Here is a 15,589-nt window from a genome sequence, read left to right as displayed (position 1 = left end):
TTTAATATCAGTATTTTCTTTCAGACTCATTTCTTTGGTTGGGAATCTTTTTTCACTCTTTCAGATGTCAACTTGCTTGCTATCTTTTTATTAGCTTTTATATAATGTTAGATGATTTTTTGCTAGTGGTTTACTTGAGCATTTAAAATCAAAACAAACAAGATTGAGTTAATGTTCTCATTCTCAGCTGTATTTTTATTGATTGCTGTTTTGGGTTTAAAACACTTCATAAATACATCTGATTTAAAACTCAGTGAAATAAAAATTTAAGAGTTTATTAGAAAATAATGTATCAGCTAGTATTTATTGAGTACTTATATATTTGGTACATTTCTGAGTTTTGTGTTTATTTCCTTTAAGACTGTCAGCAACCCTATGAGATATCGGTGAAGATGTCAGGCTTAGAGAGATGAGGTGTTTTGCCTGACTTTGTGTAACTGCTTGAATCCGGTTCTGTTACGCGCACAGCTCTCTCCTTTACCCACGGGGTCACATTTATTTGGTTACCTCCCATCTCACATTCCCTCTCTTTTCTGCTGCTGTTTCCTCCTCCATAGCCTCTTTTGTCCCCAGTTCTGTCAGACGTTGCCCTATAGTTCTTTTTGTTAAAACAACTTGACTGAGGTAATTTACATATCATAAAAGTTAGCCTTTTCAAGTGTACAGTTCAGTGATTTTTAGTCAATTTACAAAGTTGTGTAACCATCACAATCCATCCAGTTTTAGAATATTCTCATTAATCACAAAAGATCCTTGTCCTGGATTCCTTACCTTTTTAAACATCCTTCTTGAACAAAGGACCTATATCCTATACTTCCTCTAATGTTTAGCTACTTAGCTTCTTAGTCATTACTTAGTTATATTCATTTCATCTTTAAGTGGCTGTTCTTAATTCCAGGGGCTATATAATGAATGAAGCCAGAGAGAGAATCAGAAGTTGATTTGGAGAGTTCAGCCATTACAGAGCATGACCTCTTAGTCCAGCTACTCCTGTTTTACTGCATTACTTTCTGTTCTACCCTAAATAGACCCTAGTATCCTTTTCTACTCCTTGCTTTTCAGTTCCTGAAAAAGTTCTGCATTCTTTATTTAGAGACTAAATTTGGCCTGTGGGTTTCCATTTTTTCTTCATTGTTTTTCACTTTGTCGTTCTAGGTGCCACTGAATTACTGCTTTTAGCCCGAAGGACAGACTTGAGACGCATTTCTTTGGATACACCAGATTTTACTGACATTGTTCTACAGTTAGAAGACATCCGCCATGCCATTGCCATAGATTATGACCCCGTGGAAGGCTATATCTACTGGACTGATGATGAAGTGAGGGCCATCCGCCGCTCCTTCATAGATGGATCTGGCAGTCAGTTTGTGGTCACTGCTCAAATTGCCCATCCTGATGGTATTGCTGTTGATTGGGTTGCCCGAAATCTCTATTGGACAGACACTGGCACTGATCGGATAGAAGTGACGAGGCTCAACGGGACCATGAGGAAGATCTTGATTTCAGAGGACTTAGAGGAACCCCGGGCTATTGTGCTAGATCCCATGGTTGGGTAAGAGGCTCTGCTGACAGAAAATTTTGCCAGGGGTTTCTATTTCTGCAGGTACCCAAAACATTGACAAAAACAACATGAAGTATACGTTGCTTTCCAATAAATAGTTCTTTAATGACTGTGCATTTTTAGAATATAGTGATTGGAGTAAAACCTCAAGTTAATGACTTGCTAGTTTTTTTCCTTGAATGTTTTGAATACGTTTTCTTTCTAAATTAAGTCCATACTTGCTGACTTTGGGTGTTGGCTGCAGATTTTGCCGAGGTTGCATCATGACCATGAAAAATATGGACAGAACTTGTTTTCAGAACTGTTTCTGTTCCCCTAGAAAATTTAATTTCGTCTCATTTTCAGTACTTCTAGGATGATTTGGTAAAGAATATGTTTCTTTTTAAATGTACCTAAATATATGAACGGCCTGATTTCTAAAACTTGGTCAGGACATGCAGCTATATGCCTGGTCTGTCTTCCTTTCTTTTTTTTTGGCTATTACACCCTGACCATGATCCAGGGAAACACAGCTTTCTACATACTCATCAACATTAATTGTTATTATGAGAGTCATCCTGAGGGTGAACATAATGACAAATTATTACACTTCAGTGCATACCAATGCCTTTGAGCCCCTTAAACTCTCAGGAGCCACAAGAATCAGCGGTACGAGAAGAGTTAGTTATTTGGGGAAATCTGTTTTCCATCTGAATATTACTACCGGGATAACCTTTTTCTGTCAGATGATAAGCTAGCAAGAGAGAGAAGATTGTTGCTGGTAAGGAACACAAAATATCTTGGGGGGAAAAAAAATCTAAACATAGAGTCTCATTATTGGAAGGCATTTTTCATTATCACTCCTAGAAAACACTGTTTCATCTGAAAAAAATTTTTTACAAGCTTATACACTGCAATTATAAATGTCTTAAATGGACTTTTTGTATGTTTTAAGTCTTAACCTGTTTTTCCTTCTGTAGGTGTTAACTGGTAACCAATGTAAAAGAGGGTTGGGTCTCACCTTTAGGATATCTGAAATTTACAGTTCATTATCCATTTGTAGCTCATACTCTGTATACTTCTGTAGGTACATGTATTGGACTGACTGGGGAGAAATCCCGAAAATTGAGCGAGCAGCTTTGGATGGTTCTGATCGAGTAGTGTTGGTTAACACTTCTCTTGGTTGGCCCAATGGTTTAGCCTTGGATTATGATGAAGGCAAAATATACTGGGGAGATGCCAAAACAGACAAAATTGAGGTTTGTTTCTTGCTTTTTCACTTTAAAACCACCTTTATAACGGTTTTTGAGTTGATGGTGATATGATCCAGATATACTTGTCTCTTCAATGGGATGCCAGAGGCGTCTTGTATTTTAATCAACCTTTAGGATTCTAGGAATTAACGTCTTTTCTTCCAACTCACCACAAGATTTCTGAGTTAATCTTGCATGAGAAATAGGTGTTCATCTATTTCTATTCTTAAAAGCTTATGTGAATGATTTTTCTCATTATGGGTAAAACCACTGCCTGAATTTCCTAGGGGCAGTTTGCACAAATCATATGTTAAATAAGCTTGATACTGGAAGAGCTGGTAATCATTGTCAGGAAAACAGAGCATACATACATACTTTTTGTTGGTATTGGGAAAGGTGGTGGTATATATAACTATTAAGATGGTTACATGCAAACAGTTTTTCAATTGATTTATGAGCTGTGTGGGAGAAAAATTAATTAGCCAGGGCTTGAGAGAAAATATTTAAATCATAGAACTAAGTTGGGGCAGTCAGAATAGAATTATGGTGGAAACAGCCACCATATGTGAATATTTTATTACTTTGTTTTGTAAAGGGTGAAAATCCCTGATAATGGATGTGAAGTCTGAATTCTACAACTTTAAATTGGGCTCTGCCAGAGGTCTTGTGGGTCACGCAGTTAAAACAGAGTTTTGATCACAGTATTTCTTTGGAGATCACATGATTTCTCATATAAGGAGTAGGTTTGAATGGCTCTTCAGAGCCATGGCACGCATCTTGTAATAGATAATTTGGGCTATAGAGCAGTTACTTTAGAAAGGTAATTCTTGGGAGTGACAGGGACTCTCAGGGAATAACGAGATAAAGGGTCTTGTTTCAGATTGGAATCTTGGAATAGAAAAAAACCCCATTAGTATTCCACTGGGCTTAAATCCTGAAAACCATGTTCTGCTCTTGCAGCTGGTTTCCATTAATAGAAAACTTTGCATAGACTTGACTATACAAATGTCTTCCCTGTTGTTAGTGTTTCACTGCCCCCACCCTCGCTAAATCCACGTTAGTGTTGGAATTTTTAGCAGCTGGAGTGCAGTGCTGTTGAGACAGAGTTTGTGAGTTTACTTTTCAGACAGGCCGTGAGCATCACTGGGGTACAGATCACACACCATTCCCCTCCAGTTCACGAATTGCGAATTGTTGATCCGCCCTGGACTCTCCATGAATGTATATGTGTTACTACTCTTAGAAAAACAGTTGTGGCCCGTGTGTCCCAGAGGACTGTCTGCACATAAGGCAGGAGCACATAGTTTACATCAGAGAAGAGAACGTGATTTTTTATTTCATAGGGATTTAAAAAATTCTGTATTTGATCTTATCTTTCTTAGCTTGTTATGACCGTTTAGATCGTAAATAAAACATTGGTTTCTTTCTAGGAATTTTTCAAGTCTTATCTACATTAGGTCACTTTATTTAGAGAAATTTATTAGGAATCACAAGAAGTCGAGGAGAGATTTGGGTAGAGAAATGGGAATTTATGGAGGTTCTGAATGACAGTGTTTAAGAATAAAAATGCACAATATAGAATATTCTACAGGATTTATTTTCTTATTTTGTAGGAAATGCAGTAGGTCTAAAAATTAGGGTTAATTCTGGCCTCTTGAACTGTGTGTACGTATTAATATATGTGATGTCATTTGCTTTCTCACTTCTTTTTTCTTTCTTGACTTGTACCGTCATCCTTAAACTTTCCTTTCAGATCTGCTTCTCTTCTTCCAGGTTTCAGTCAGTTCAGTTTAGTTGCTCAGTCGTGTCAGAGTCTTTGTGACCCCACGGACTGCAGCACGCCAGGCCTCCCTGTCCATCATCATCTCCCGGAGTTTACTCAAACTCATGTCCGTCGAGTCGGTGATGCCATCCACCCATCTCATCCTCTGTCATCCCCTTCTCCTCCTGCTCTCAATCTTTCCCAGCATCAGGGTCTTTTCCAGTGAGTTAGCTCTTCACATCAGGCGGCCAAAGTATTGGAGTTTCAGCTTCAGCATCAGTTCTTCCAATGAATATCCAGGACTGGTTTCTTTAGGATGAGCTGTTTGGACCTCCTTGCAGTCCAAGGGACTCTTAAGAGTCTTCTCCAACCCCACAGTTCAAAAGCATCAATTCTTTGGCACTCACCTTTCTTCCAGGTTTATTGGAACACAACTGCTATTTGTTCTTTGTTCTCTTTTTGACAGATTGTTTAGGGTTGGTGATATATCTGCTTCTACCAAATCCTACACACAAAGACCTCCCCTTGTTTTTTCCCCTGGAGATTCTGATGAAGTTTCCCAAATTGAGCATTCAAAGCATTTGTAATTTGAATTATAATTATAGTATAAAAAAAATTTTTTTTTTAACAGATTCATCTGGGAAATAGAGCTGCTACTGTAATCTAAAACTGCTGATATATGACAAGCTAAGGAAGGAGCACAGCTCTCCATCTAAATCAGTCTTGCATAAGGGAGGAAGAAAACTGTTAGGTTCCTACTCTGAGACAAGTAGAGATTATAGGAGCAGCTGTGACCCCAGCTTGTCTTCTTGCCTTACTTGATAGTAGGTCGACCAAAACTTTTGGGAAGATACATAATTTAAAAGATGCTCTCTTTTCTTACCCTTAGTGCTCATCTGACCTAGTCTAGGTCACATGCTCCTTGCTAGTCCCCTTCTCTTTAGAAAGCTTCCCCGCTTCTTTTGTCATGCCCAAGAATGAAAGGTGCTTTTTCCTGGGACTATAAGAAAATACTAAATTACAGTTGTAGTGGCCCTGTCTCTTCTGGAAGACTTCAAGTTTACCTGGGTTGTATGTTTCCAGTACATTTGGGAATTAAAAATAGGGGTTTGGTAAATGGTCATGTAGCACTGTAAGGCATAGTAAGCTCTTGTGTTTTGAGTGGATCTTATGCGAAGAGCTCAAAGTGTTCATTCGGTTATGTGCTCTGCTCCCTCAGTGGAGATTACTTAGATCAGGTTCTCGCTCACTTCTTTTGATAAGTGGTGATGTAACCAGGTGCTGGATATGTTGGGGAGCTAGGTCTGAGGATTGGGGGAAACCAGAGAAAATTAATAGGGAGCTTTGGGTTTCAGACTTCATTTTTGTTGTCCAGAGTTGCAAGAAAAAATAAATAGGTTTACCTGAGATTTACAACCAACTTCCACAGAGAGCAATGCTGTATAGTGAAGTGCTAATGATGTCTTTTTTTTTTTTTTTAAAGATGATCATCGTATTGACTGGTGCTTTAATATAAGAATGTTTCTGTGAGTGTATGTCTGATTTTCATATCTGTGAACTGATAGGGACCACTTAACTGTAGGTACTTGTTTATGTTTCTTCATTATCCTGAAATCATTTCATCACCTTTTACACACAAGCTTCTAGTTTACTTGTCTGCACTGGAGTCCCCTCTACCCTCCACTCAGGTGTTAAAATAATAAATACTAAAATACTTTCTGATAATAAATACTAACGCATTAGCCGGAAAGGTTGTTTCTTTTTTCTGGTAGGTGACATTAAACAAGCCTTTATTTCTGTTTTATAAGGCCTTACAGTAGGCAGAAGCACATGGTGTCTTAACAATATTCTCATGTTTCTTGATCCACTCTCACCGCCAAAAGCATTAAGCATTTGTAGCACTATTGGCCTGCAGTATTGCTTACCAATAGTTAAGACATATCATAGATAATTTATAAGTTTAAAATATTTAAATAAAGCTAAGAATATACTGTTAGCTTGTATTTTCTTGAGGATGATTTTTACATACCAGTTTAACTTGACATTATTAATGTGATTTTAATCACTGGTTTTATTGAAAATAGTAATACTATCATAGAGATTTTAGTATTAAAATCTCTGAGATTTTCTCACAATTTATTTTCTTAGTATATACTTGTTATTTGTTTTTTTTCCCCTTTTTATTTCAGAGCATATGCTGACAAATGCAGCAAGAGCTAGTGGAGATAAAGATTTTCTGATCTTTGTCAAAGACATATAGAATTTTTTTCAAATCTCTTTTATTGTAAATTTCCCTATTTTAGAGAATACAGCGTCCGTATAGTTTCTCCAAAATCTAGGTATTCCTGGCACAGTTCTGTTGGGAAAGAGAAACAGAAATTATTAGAACTTTGAGTACCAAGGAATTTTTGAATAAAGAGGGTATTATTGTGTAGGATGTGTACTGAAAACTTGGCCTTTGGTGAATGTTCTGTTTCATAGTCTAAGCCTGAAATTGCAGGGCTACATTTTCCTCTCATGACAGCTTCCTCTGTTTAATCAGTACTCTTATAAAGAAATCTGTTTCCCAAGTATTGAGATTTCTTTTTAAAGTAATTTCTTTGTCTGGCATCTTTAGCCTGAGTATTATGAAAGTCTGTTGAAACACACAAGGACCCATTTATGATGGTTTTCCTTATTGTTTGTTTCTAAGATTAATTCCTCCTTAAGAAATTATTATTGGGGTAATCATCTCATCTGTTGAGGTAAAGCACTCCTGAGTATATGACAAGTACCAACAAGTTCTTCCTTTTAAATCTTTGCCAGTTTATAACACTGTCTCGTAAAATTGATTTTACTTTTAGTTTTAGAGAAAGGTTCAAGATAATGAACTTAAATAATCTGAATCTTTGCCCATTCCTACTACTTTACCACAGTATATGTATGTGAATATATATATTTTTCCCCCTGTGTATTCTTGACATATTATAACAGAAAAATACTGATAAATTCCACTGTTAGATTCCTCAGCTCAACAGAACACCTGGATCTGGGGCCTGTATTCATTGAGTTGTAAACATGATGCTCTCCCATTATATTTCTTATTTCTGTTTGGGATGTATCTTAACGATTATATACATCTTTAAGCTCCTGTATGAAAGTTATCTGTTTCATACCTATATGAAAGTTGATGTACAGTTCTAACAACATTTTTAAACTTGTTACTGCAATCTGCAGTAGGCAGAGTAGTACATCATCCAATTATAAGCTCTGTCATCTCATTATCCACTCTACTTTGGCTCTAAAAGAATTATTGCACGTATTTATGATGAGAGAAACTTGCTTGATGATAGGTGTAATCATACTTTTCCTGAACTGCCACAACAAACCCGTGAGCCTCACCAGGCAAGATGCATTTACCTCACTTTGGAGTTATAATAATTTTATCTGTGTAAATTAGGATAATCTGATACACATTGGTACTTAGAAAGCATTTTAGTGACCAAGTTTGAACTTGCACTTGTATCATTTTTTAAATATTATCGTATTATACGTTTCCATCTCATGTTTTAGTATTAAGCCATTTAATATGTAGGGAGCTGTTTTTAGTTACAGTCTGATTATTTTAGAAGTACCTGTTTTGTTCCTTTGGTTTTTCTACCCCCGAAGTAGGAGTGCTGACTTTCTGTGTCCTACTTTCTTGAGAAGAGAAGTCAACCTCTTTACAATTTATAACAGTTTTTAGTTCTTATGGAGGTAATCTCTAGATCTTTATTGAATCATTTTGTGATATTGAATCTAGTTCTCATGATTTTGCCATTTAACTGGGTGACTATAGATAATTCACATAATTGCTGATTTTTGTATTTTGACCATTGAGATCATTTGAACCTGATGATCTTGACGTTCCTTCCAGCTTTAACGTTTTCTGATGCTTTTTATACTAATTGCATATCATAGAGTATCATGGGATGCATATCATGCATATCATGGGAGAATTGCTAAGAAGGAATGTATATCACAGATGACATGACTGTGGTTTTTTTTTTCCTTTAAATTTTTCCTTATATACTGTGCCTGTAATTCCTCTCATCTAAAGAAAACTTGGCATATTGGAGGTTCAGTATCTTTGTAACTCAGTTTTACTGATATTAACTTCTGGTAAGCTATTCATTTAGGTTTTGCATTGACCTCTATGCAGACTACTTCATTATTAACATATGTGATGGGTTTAAATAAATGTTGAAAGCTGTTGTTTGAAGCTTGCCAAACATGTAGATGTTAATGGAGTCTATGTAAAACATTTTTCAGGCGGTTATTTCCCTGTAGCTTGGAAGCTATTATATATACTTTTAAAGGGGTCACAGAGATTTTATTTTTATTGTTATTAGATTTGGAAAGGGTAAACAGTCATATAAATGGCAAGGACCACAATTTTGGGACTTCTTGGGAGGGAATTTGCAAAACATTGAACGGTGTTAACAATGACAAGTATTTTCACCTTATCACCAGCTATTTAAGGATTCTGTGTAATAGCCATTCCTAAAGTTATCCATAATGAGAAAAGGATTCACCTTCAGTCTTTTTTTCCCCCACTTTAAATGTAGTTTTCAGTTTTAAAATGTTAAGAATGTTATAATGCAGGCCCTGTTAATTTTTTGGTTGAACTCTTGGGTTCCCAAACTCTTCATTCATTGTACTGTGATTGTTTTTGATAGATATGATCTAAAATAATAATCTCAGGGAAGGAGTTAGAATCCCTTTTATTGTGCTGAGATTTTAAGTAGACTAGTGTTTTGTCATTTCATTTATTATTTTGAGCTTCTGAAATCAGCCAGGCTTGTTATTAAGTAGGATTGAAATTAGAGGCTTTGCTATTAATCTAGTCCTGTTCAGAGTTATTTAGTTTTGTTGTTCATTCATTTTGATTTTGGATTGATTTATGACTTGGCTTTTATGTCTGGTTGAGATTTATAATACTATTTTTGTGTTAGTTACAGTGTTATTCTTAAAATATGGGGGCAAAAACCCCAAACTCTTCTGGGTCACAGTGGATTTCATTAGTCTGCAGATAGTAAGGAAACGGTATTTCATGTGTTTTCAGAGTATCATTATCTTTGGGGGAAAAAGCCATGTTCAGACAGTTCAGATGTTATCATCAGATGGTTTCTGGATAGTTCCCTGTACTCAAGCAAATATGTATTTTTTCTAACCCAGGTTTTGTTTCTTAAAATGGAGCAGTGCTTGGTGCTTTCTGCTTAGCTTTTTTTATTTGCCAAAGGTCATAGAACTTTCTACTTAGAAAGAAAACAATGGAATTCAAGTTTCCTGTACGGTACTTCTTGTGTTGAGTTCTGCTGCCTCTTTCTTTTTGAAGTAATTTCAGACTTCAACAAAAAATTGGCAAGAGTAGTAAAACTTTCACCCAGATTTGTTTTATGTACTCAGAGAATAGTGATCACCAGGAAATGAACACTTATACCATTTCCATTATTCCTATTATATTAATTGGAATTCTCTCATAAGGAAGAGATGTCCCCTTTCCTGTTTATTCAATTATTCATGTATATTTGTACATATATATTTTTATATATATGAACCCATGGATGTTCAGTTTATTCCACAGGTTACCTTGCATTGTCATCATTATATTGTTGCAAAGATTATCCCAGAATTGGCAATAGGAGTACCATCAAGGTGATTCCATATTCTTTTCACATGTGTCCTTTTTTTTTTAAAATTGTGGTGAAAAACACATAACATAAAAGCTACCACCTTAACCATTTTAAAACATACAGTGGTGTTAATTATATGTGCATTATTGTTCAAGATCTTGCGAACTTTTTTATCTTGCAAAACTGAATCTCCATTCCTATTGAACAGCTCCTGGCAAACACCATTTTACTTTCTGATTCTCAGGATTTGATCACTTTAGATAACTCGTCTAAGTGGAATTATGCGGTATTACCTTTTTGTGACTGGCTGTATCTCACGTAGCATAATGTCCTCAAGGTTCATCCATGTTTGTGTCATGTGATAGGATTCCCATCTTTTTTTAGGCTGAATAATATTCCATTTTATGCATATACTACATTTTCTCTAACCATTCATCGTTTGATGGGCATTTAATTTGGTTCCACCTCTGGGCTATTGTGAATAACTGTACCACAATGAATATGAGGTGCAAATACCTCTTTGGGATCCCATTTTTCAGTCTGTACCAGAAATAGGATTTCTGGATCATATGGGAATTTAATTTTACTTTTGTAAGGAGTCCCCATCATTTTAAAAACACTTTTTGGAACAACAGTATAGTCCAGCTTTCTCTTTTATTTCCCATGCCAAGGAGCCATGGTTTTTTTTAATGAAGAATAGTATTTAAAACCAGAATCCGGACATGAGGCATGCTCATTGGTACTGGAGTAATTTGCCTTAATTACTAAGATGTTAGAGTCAATTTTCCATGCTAAGACTCCAAATAGAGTGTACATAAGTTGTTCTTGAGCGAGAGGAAAGGGATCAGTTTTCCCTTGTCAATGTGCTGATGGTTCTCCCAGTAGGGTCATTAAAGGTTCTAGGACAGTGGGGTTCTCAGAGGTGTCTCATGAAGCAGTTGAATTGACTAAGGTGGGGTTGGTTTTCGATACCTTCAGTTGAAAATCTGTTCTCAATTTTATAGTTTTGCTGAGTAATTCTTGTTTTAGAATGCTTTGGTCACAATAGCAATTTGTAGCTCTTGTCTGTAAAAGAGCGTAGTAACTGCAAATGTTTGGTATTCTAAACATGACTCCTTGTAAAAATACTATAAAACTACCTAGTGCAAATGTGACACTTTCTTTTTCCGTATTGAAAATCACTTGTATTTACTCAGACATAAAATGTCTTGAAGTAGGTTAAAGTCTTTAAATGCAGCACTGAATTTGCTCTTACTGCTCTCTTAAACAGATGCAGAGTATCCCTCTGTTTCCCCTACTGGGTGCAAAGCATTTCTCTTCACTTCTCACTCCAGGGAGATTCTGCATAACTGAAATGTTATTGCCATCAATATATACTGTCTTCTGTTTTCCAAAAAGGCCATTTCTGTGAAATTATACTTTATACCCTATGGAGTATATGAATCAGTCCCAATGATACCTATTTGTCATATATATATATATAATTATATATTAATATATTAATTATATGTTAATATATGCAATATATAATTGCTTATATATGTAATATATAAACTAATAATTCACTGCTTGTTTTGAATATTGGCTGGGCTTTTATAAAAAGAATGGTTTGTTTGAATTTTCTTTTGGAACTTGATAGTATTCCCAGTTCATTTCATGATGGGTGCCTGATTGTCCTGTTGTCATCTATTTCTTAAACATGTCTAGTCAAGAGAAGTTGCATAGCAGCAAGTTTGGTAGCAGACTGGCTGCATTCCAAGATGGGTAATCCTGTGTTGACATTTAATGAGCTGACGAAACTGCTCAAAAACGGATGTCATGTCTACAGAAGGTTTGCCATTACCTCCTATCTGTGAAGATAATGTTCTGGTTAACCCACATCTGTTTCTTGTTGTAGTCCGTGTTCTAAGTGTGGTTTGTAATATTTGAGAATGCCTCAGAATGTTAAATCCGTACCACAATGCGGTTGAAGCAGCTGAAACCACTGGAGACTCTGGTTCAGATTTGGAGGTAGATTTTAGGAGTGACAGAAGCCTAATTTCAGTTTAATTAAACCACTCTGAGGTAATACGATGAAGCACAACCTCAAGAGTTGCCAGAAGATTTAATTAGTGTTGGCTCAACTTTTAAAGCATAAGGGTAATCTTTTGGAATCGGCTAAAATGGTGCATTTGTTCTGGGTTCACAGTGTACAAGCAGTCTTTTACCGGGATTTGGGTTGTTACTTTAAACATAAAGAGGCTTAAAATGGTATTTACAAACCTAGTAACCTGTCCAAAACTGTTATTCCTTGGGTATGAGAATGTAATAGTAATTTTCTTTGAGACAAAGCAACATGTTCTTGTTTTACTGTGTTGCTTTTGCCTAGAAGAGAGATTGTGTGGTTGATAAAAGAGATGTTTAGGGTAGAAGCCAATTTGCTAAGAAGTGTCAACTCTGCAAAAGTAATGGAAGGAAACAGATTTCACAAAGTAATCCTTAGACTCTGTCTAAGGGGAAATACATAGTTCTTCAGCTGTGAGGTCCCACAGCCACGTCTTGTTTAAACTTTGGATCCCTTAATCTCTTCAGACTATTCTTATAAATTGCTTCCTACATCGTGTGAATAACAAAAATGATAGCATTTTTTTAATAACTATTATCATTATTCACATGCCCTTGGACTATTATCTTACCTCCATTTTTTTTTCTTTTCTTTTTTTTTTTTTACTTATGGAAAATTTCGGGCACATAGTAAAGGTAAAGTGGAGTAAAGATACTCGGGAACCACCCAGCTTCTCCTGGTGAGAGCTCCAGGCTCTCCCCATCTCCTTGGTGATGGCAGATATAAATGTAATGGCAGGTTCAGTTCAGTTCAGTTGCTCAGTTGTGTCCGACTCTTTGCGACCCCATGAACTGCAGCACACCAGGCCTCCCTGTCCATCACCAACCGCCGGAGGCTACCCAAACCCATGTCCATGGAGTCGGTGATGCCATGCAACCATCTCATCCTCTCTCGTCCCCTTCTCCTCCTGCCCTCAATCTTTCCCAGCATCAGGGTCTTTTCCAGTGAGTCAGCTCGTCGCATCAGGTGGCCGAAGTATTGGAGTTTCAGCTTCAACATCAGTCCTTCCAATGAACACCCAGGACTGATCTCCTTTAGGATGGACTGGTTAGATCTCCTTGCAGTCCAAGGGACTCTCAAGAGTCTTCTCTAATACCACAGTTCAAAAGAATCAATTCTTCTGTGCTCAGCTTTCTTTATAGTCCAGCTCTCACATCCATACATGACTACTGGAAAAACCATAGCCTTGACTGGACGGACCTTTGTTGACAAAGTGATGTCTCTGCTCTTTAATATGCTGTCTGGGTTGGTCATAACTTTCCTTCCACGGAGTAAACGTCTTTTAATTTCACGGCTGCAATCACCATCTGCAGTAATCTTATTAATATAAATGTGGTTTTAATACTTGTATTTTGAGATAACCAAAAAGAAATGAAATCAGGCCTTTGTCCTTATTCTTAACAAATCTCGACTGGTACTTTGAAATGTAAACTTGCAAATGTGATAAAAGATGAAACAAGTAGAGTTTTGTTCATTCTTTTCATGAGAAACCACTTTTTGAAGTAATTTTAACCTGTATTAGAATTTAGTTTAGCTGGGGAGGGAAGAAAGCTCAAATGGAAAACATTTGTGGTTCTACCGAGCCTGTGAGTCTAGGGCAGCCTCGAAGGTGGCAGGCAGGTTTGAGAGGGGATGGAGGTCCAATGTAAAACAGGATTAAATTAACTTTGTTGTGGGCTGTATAGTCACCACCATTAAATTCTAATCCTGCACAGCCCACTGTGGTAGTCAGTGGCCACATATGTCCACAGAGCACCTACAGTGCAGTTACTCTGAATTGAGATGCTTAAAGGTTAAATGCATACTGAGAAGACTGTAAATCTTAGTATTAAAATCTCAGCAATACAGTTCTAAAGATTACATTTTGAAGTAAAAATATTTTGGATATTTTTGAATAAATTAAGTATATCTATTTTTAAACTTAAAAAACATCTGGCTTCTAGAAAATTTTAAATTACACAGGACTCACATTTGTGACTTGTGTTATACTTTGTTCGGACAGCACTATTTTAGACTCAACTCTGTTGTAAAAAGCTGCAGCAGTCAAGAATGGGAAGATAGTTAAGGGGACAGGTGTTCTTACAAAGTTACATGGAAAGTGTCTTTAGCATATCTTAGTTACGTCGTTGAATTTGAAATTGAGATGCTACATCTAGCTTTAAGTGTGTACTGTATTTACTCCACTACCCACCCCCCCCCCAAAAAAAAAGACTTTTAGTTTTGCCTTTCAAGTGAGAGAAGAAGGAATAGCTAGCTAGAGGATACTAATGTTCCAGTGTGCAAAGCTATATAGAATCCTTAGCTGTGCCTTTTAGGGAACTGTATTTGAGTCCTTGGACTCTGCTATTCTAAAGATTATCATTTGTTGTTGTTTTGCCAGATGTTGCTAAAAGTTACCTTACCATTTAATAAGCATGTCCTTTGCATGTTTTTTTCTTCTTTTTTCTGAGTCCCTTGCTTGCACTTAGAGCAGCATTAACACTGATCTAAGCCCCGGTTTTGTCAGGGGATCAGTGTAAAGGTCAGCAAAGCACTCCTAACCTGCAGTCCTTACGTGCAATTCTGAAATCTAAAAAGCTCTCTAAACTGAAAGTTGTTTTTGTTAATTCAGTTGGTAACGACCCTGACTTGAAGTGATGTAAGACTAATTGTAGTCTCTGTTTATGCCCCTTTGTGGGAATATGTGTATGTCTTTCAGCAAAAATATTATCATGCTTGGCAATGAAGTGTTGCCCCGGACCCAGGTAGAGGAGATATGCAGTATGCATTGTGTTAACCTTTCTATATTTCAAGAAAAAAGTCTGAATTCTGAAACAGGGCTAATTAACCCCAAGGCTTTCAGAAAAGGGATTTTTTTGGACCTCTATTATCTGTGGTTTCCTAGGTGGCAGAGTGGTAAAGAATCTGCCTGCCAATACAGGAGACTTGGGTTTGATCCCTGGGTGGGGACGAGCCCCTGGAGAAGGAAACGACAACCCACTCCAGTTTTGTTGCCTGGGAAATCCCATTGACAGGGGAGCCTGGTGGGCTGCAGTCCATGGAATCGCAGAGAGTCAGACCCGCACACACAGACACATTATCATCCCACGAAAACTGAAAATATTTTGTCAACTATAATACTTAATTTTGGGGGAGGGGGCTGAGCTGGGTCTTTGTTGCTGCGCAGGCTTTTCTCTAGTTGTGATGAGCGTGGCCTACTCTCCAGGTGCGGTGCGCAGGCCTCTCACTGTGGTGCCTTCTCTTGTGGAGCATGGGCTCTAGGGCGCACCGGCTTCA

At 37.0% G+C, this 15,589-nt stretch overlaps 1 protein-coding gene across 5 annotated transcripts in view; it reads left to right on the top strand.

Annotated features, from left to right (window-relative positions):
- Positions 1-15,589, top strand: part of LRP6 (LDL receptor related protein 6) — a 173,303-nt gene that overhangs the window by 96,617 nt on the left and 61,097 nt on the right. For all 5 annotated transcript variants that reach the window (XM_043439798.1, XM_043439796.1, XM_043439797.1 and 2 more), the window contains 2 exons: positions 1,156-1,552; positions 2,628-2,799. In XM_043439798.1, coding sequence (XP_043295733.1) covers positions 1,156-1,552; positions 2,628-2,799 — 569 coding nt within the window. The remainder of the gene's footprint in view (positions 1-1,155; positions 1,553-2,627; positions 2,800-15,589) is intronic.

This window comes from Cervus canadensis, chromosome 21 (assembly GCF_019320065.1).
Source record: "Cervus canadensis isolate Bull #8, Minnesota chromosome 21, ASM1932006v1, whole genome shotgun sequence".
NCBI lineage: Eukaryota > Metazoa > Chordata > Mammalia > Artiodactyla > Cervidae > Cervus > Cervus canadensis.
The sequence above is the reverse complement of the archived record's forward strand: the minus strand, read 5'-3'. Positions and strand labels throughout refer to the sequence as shown.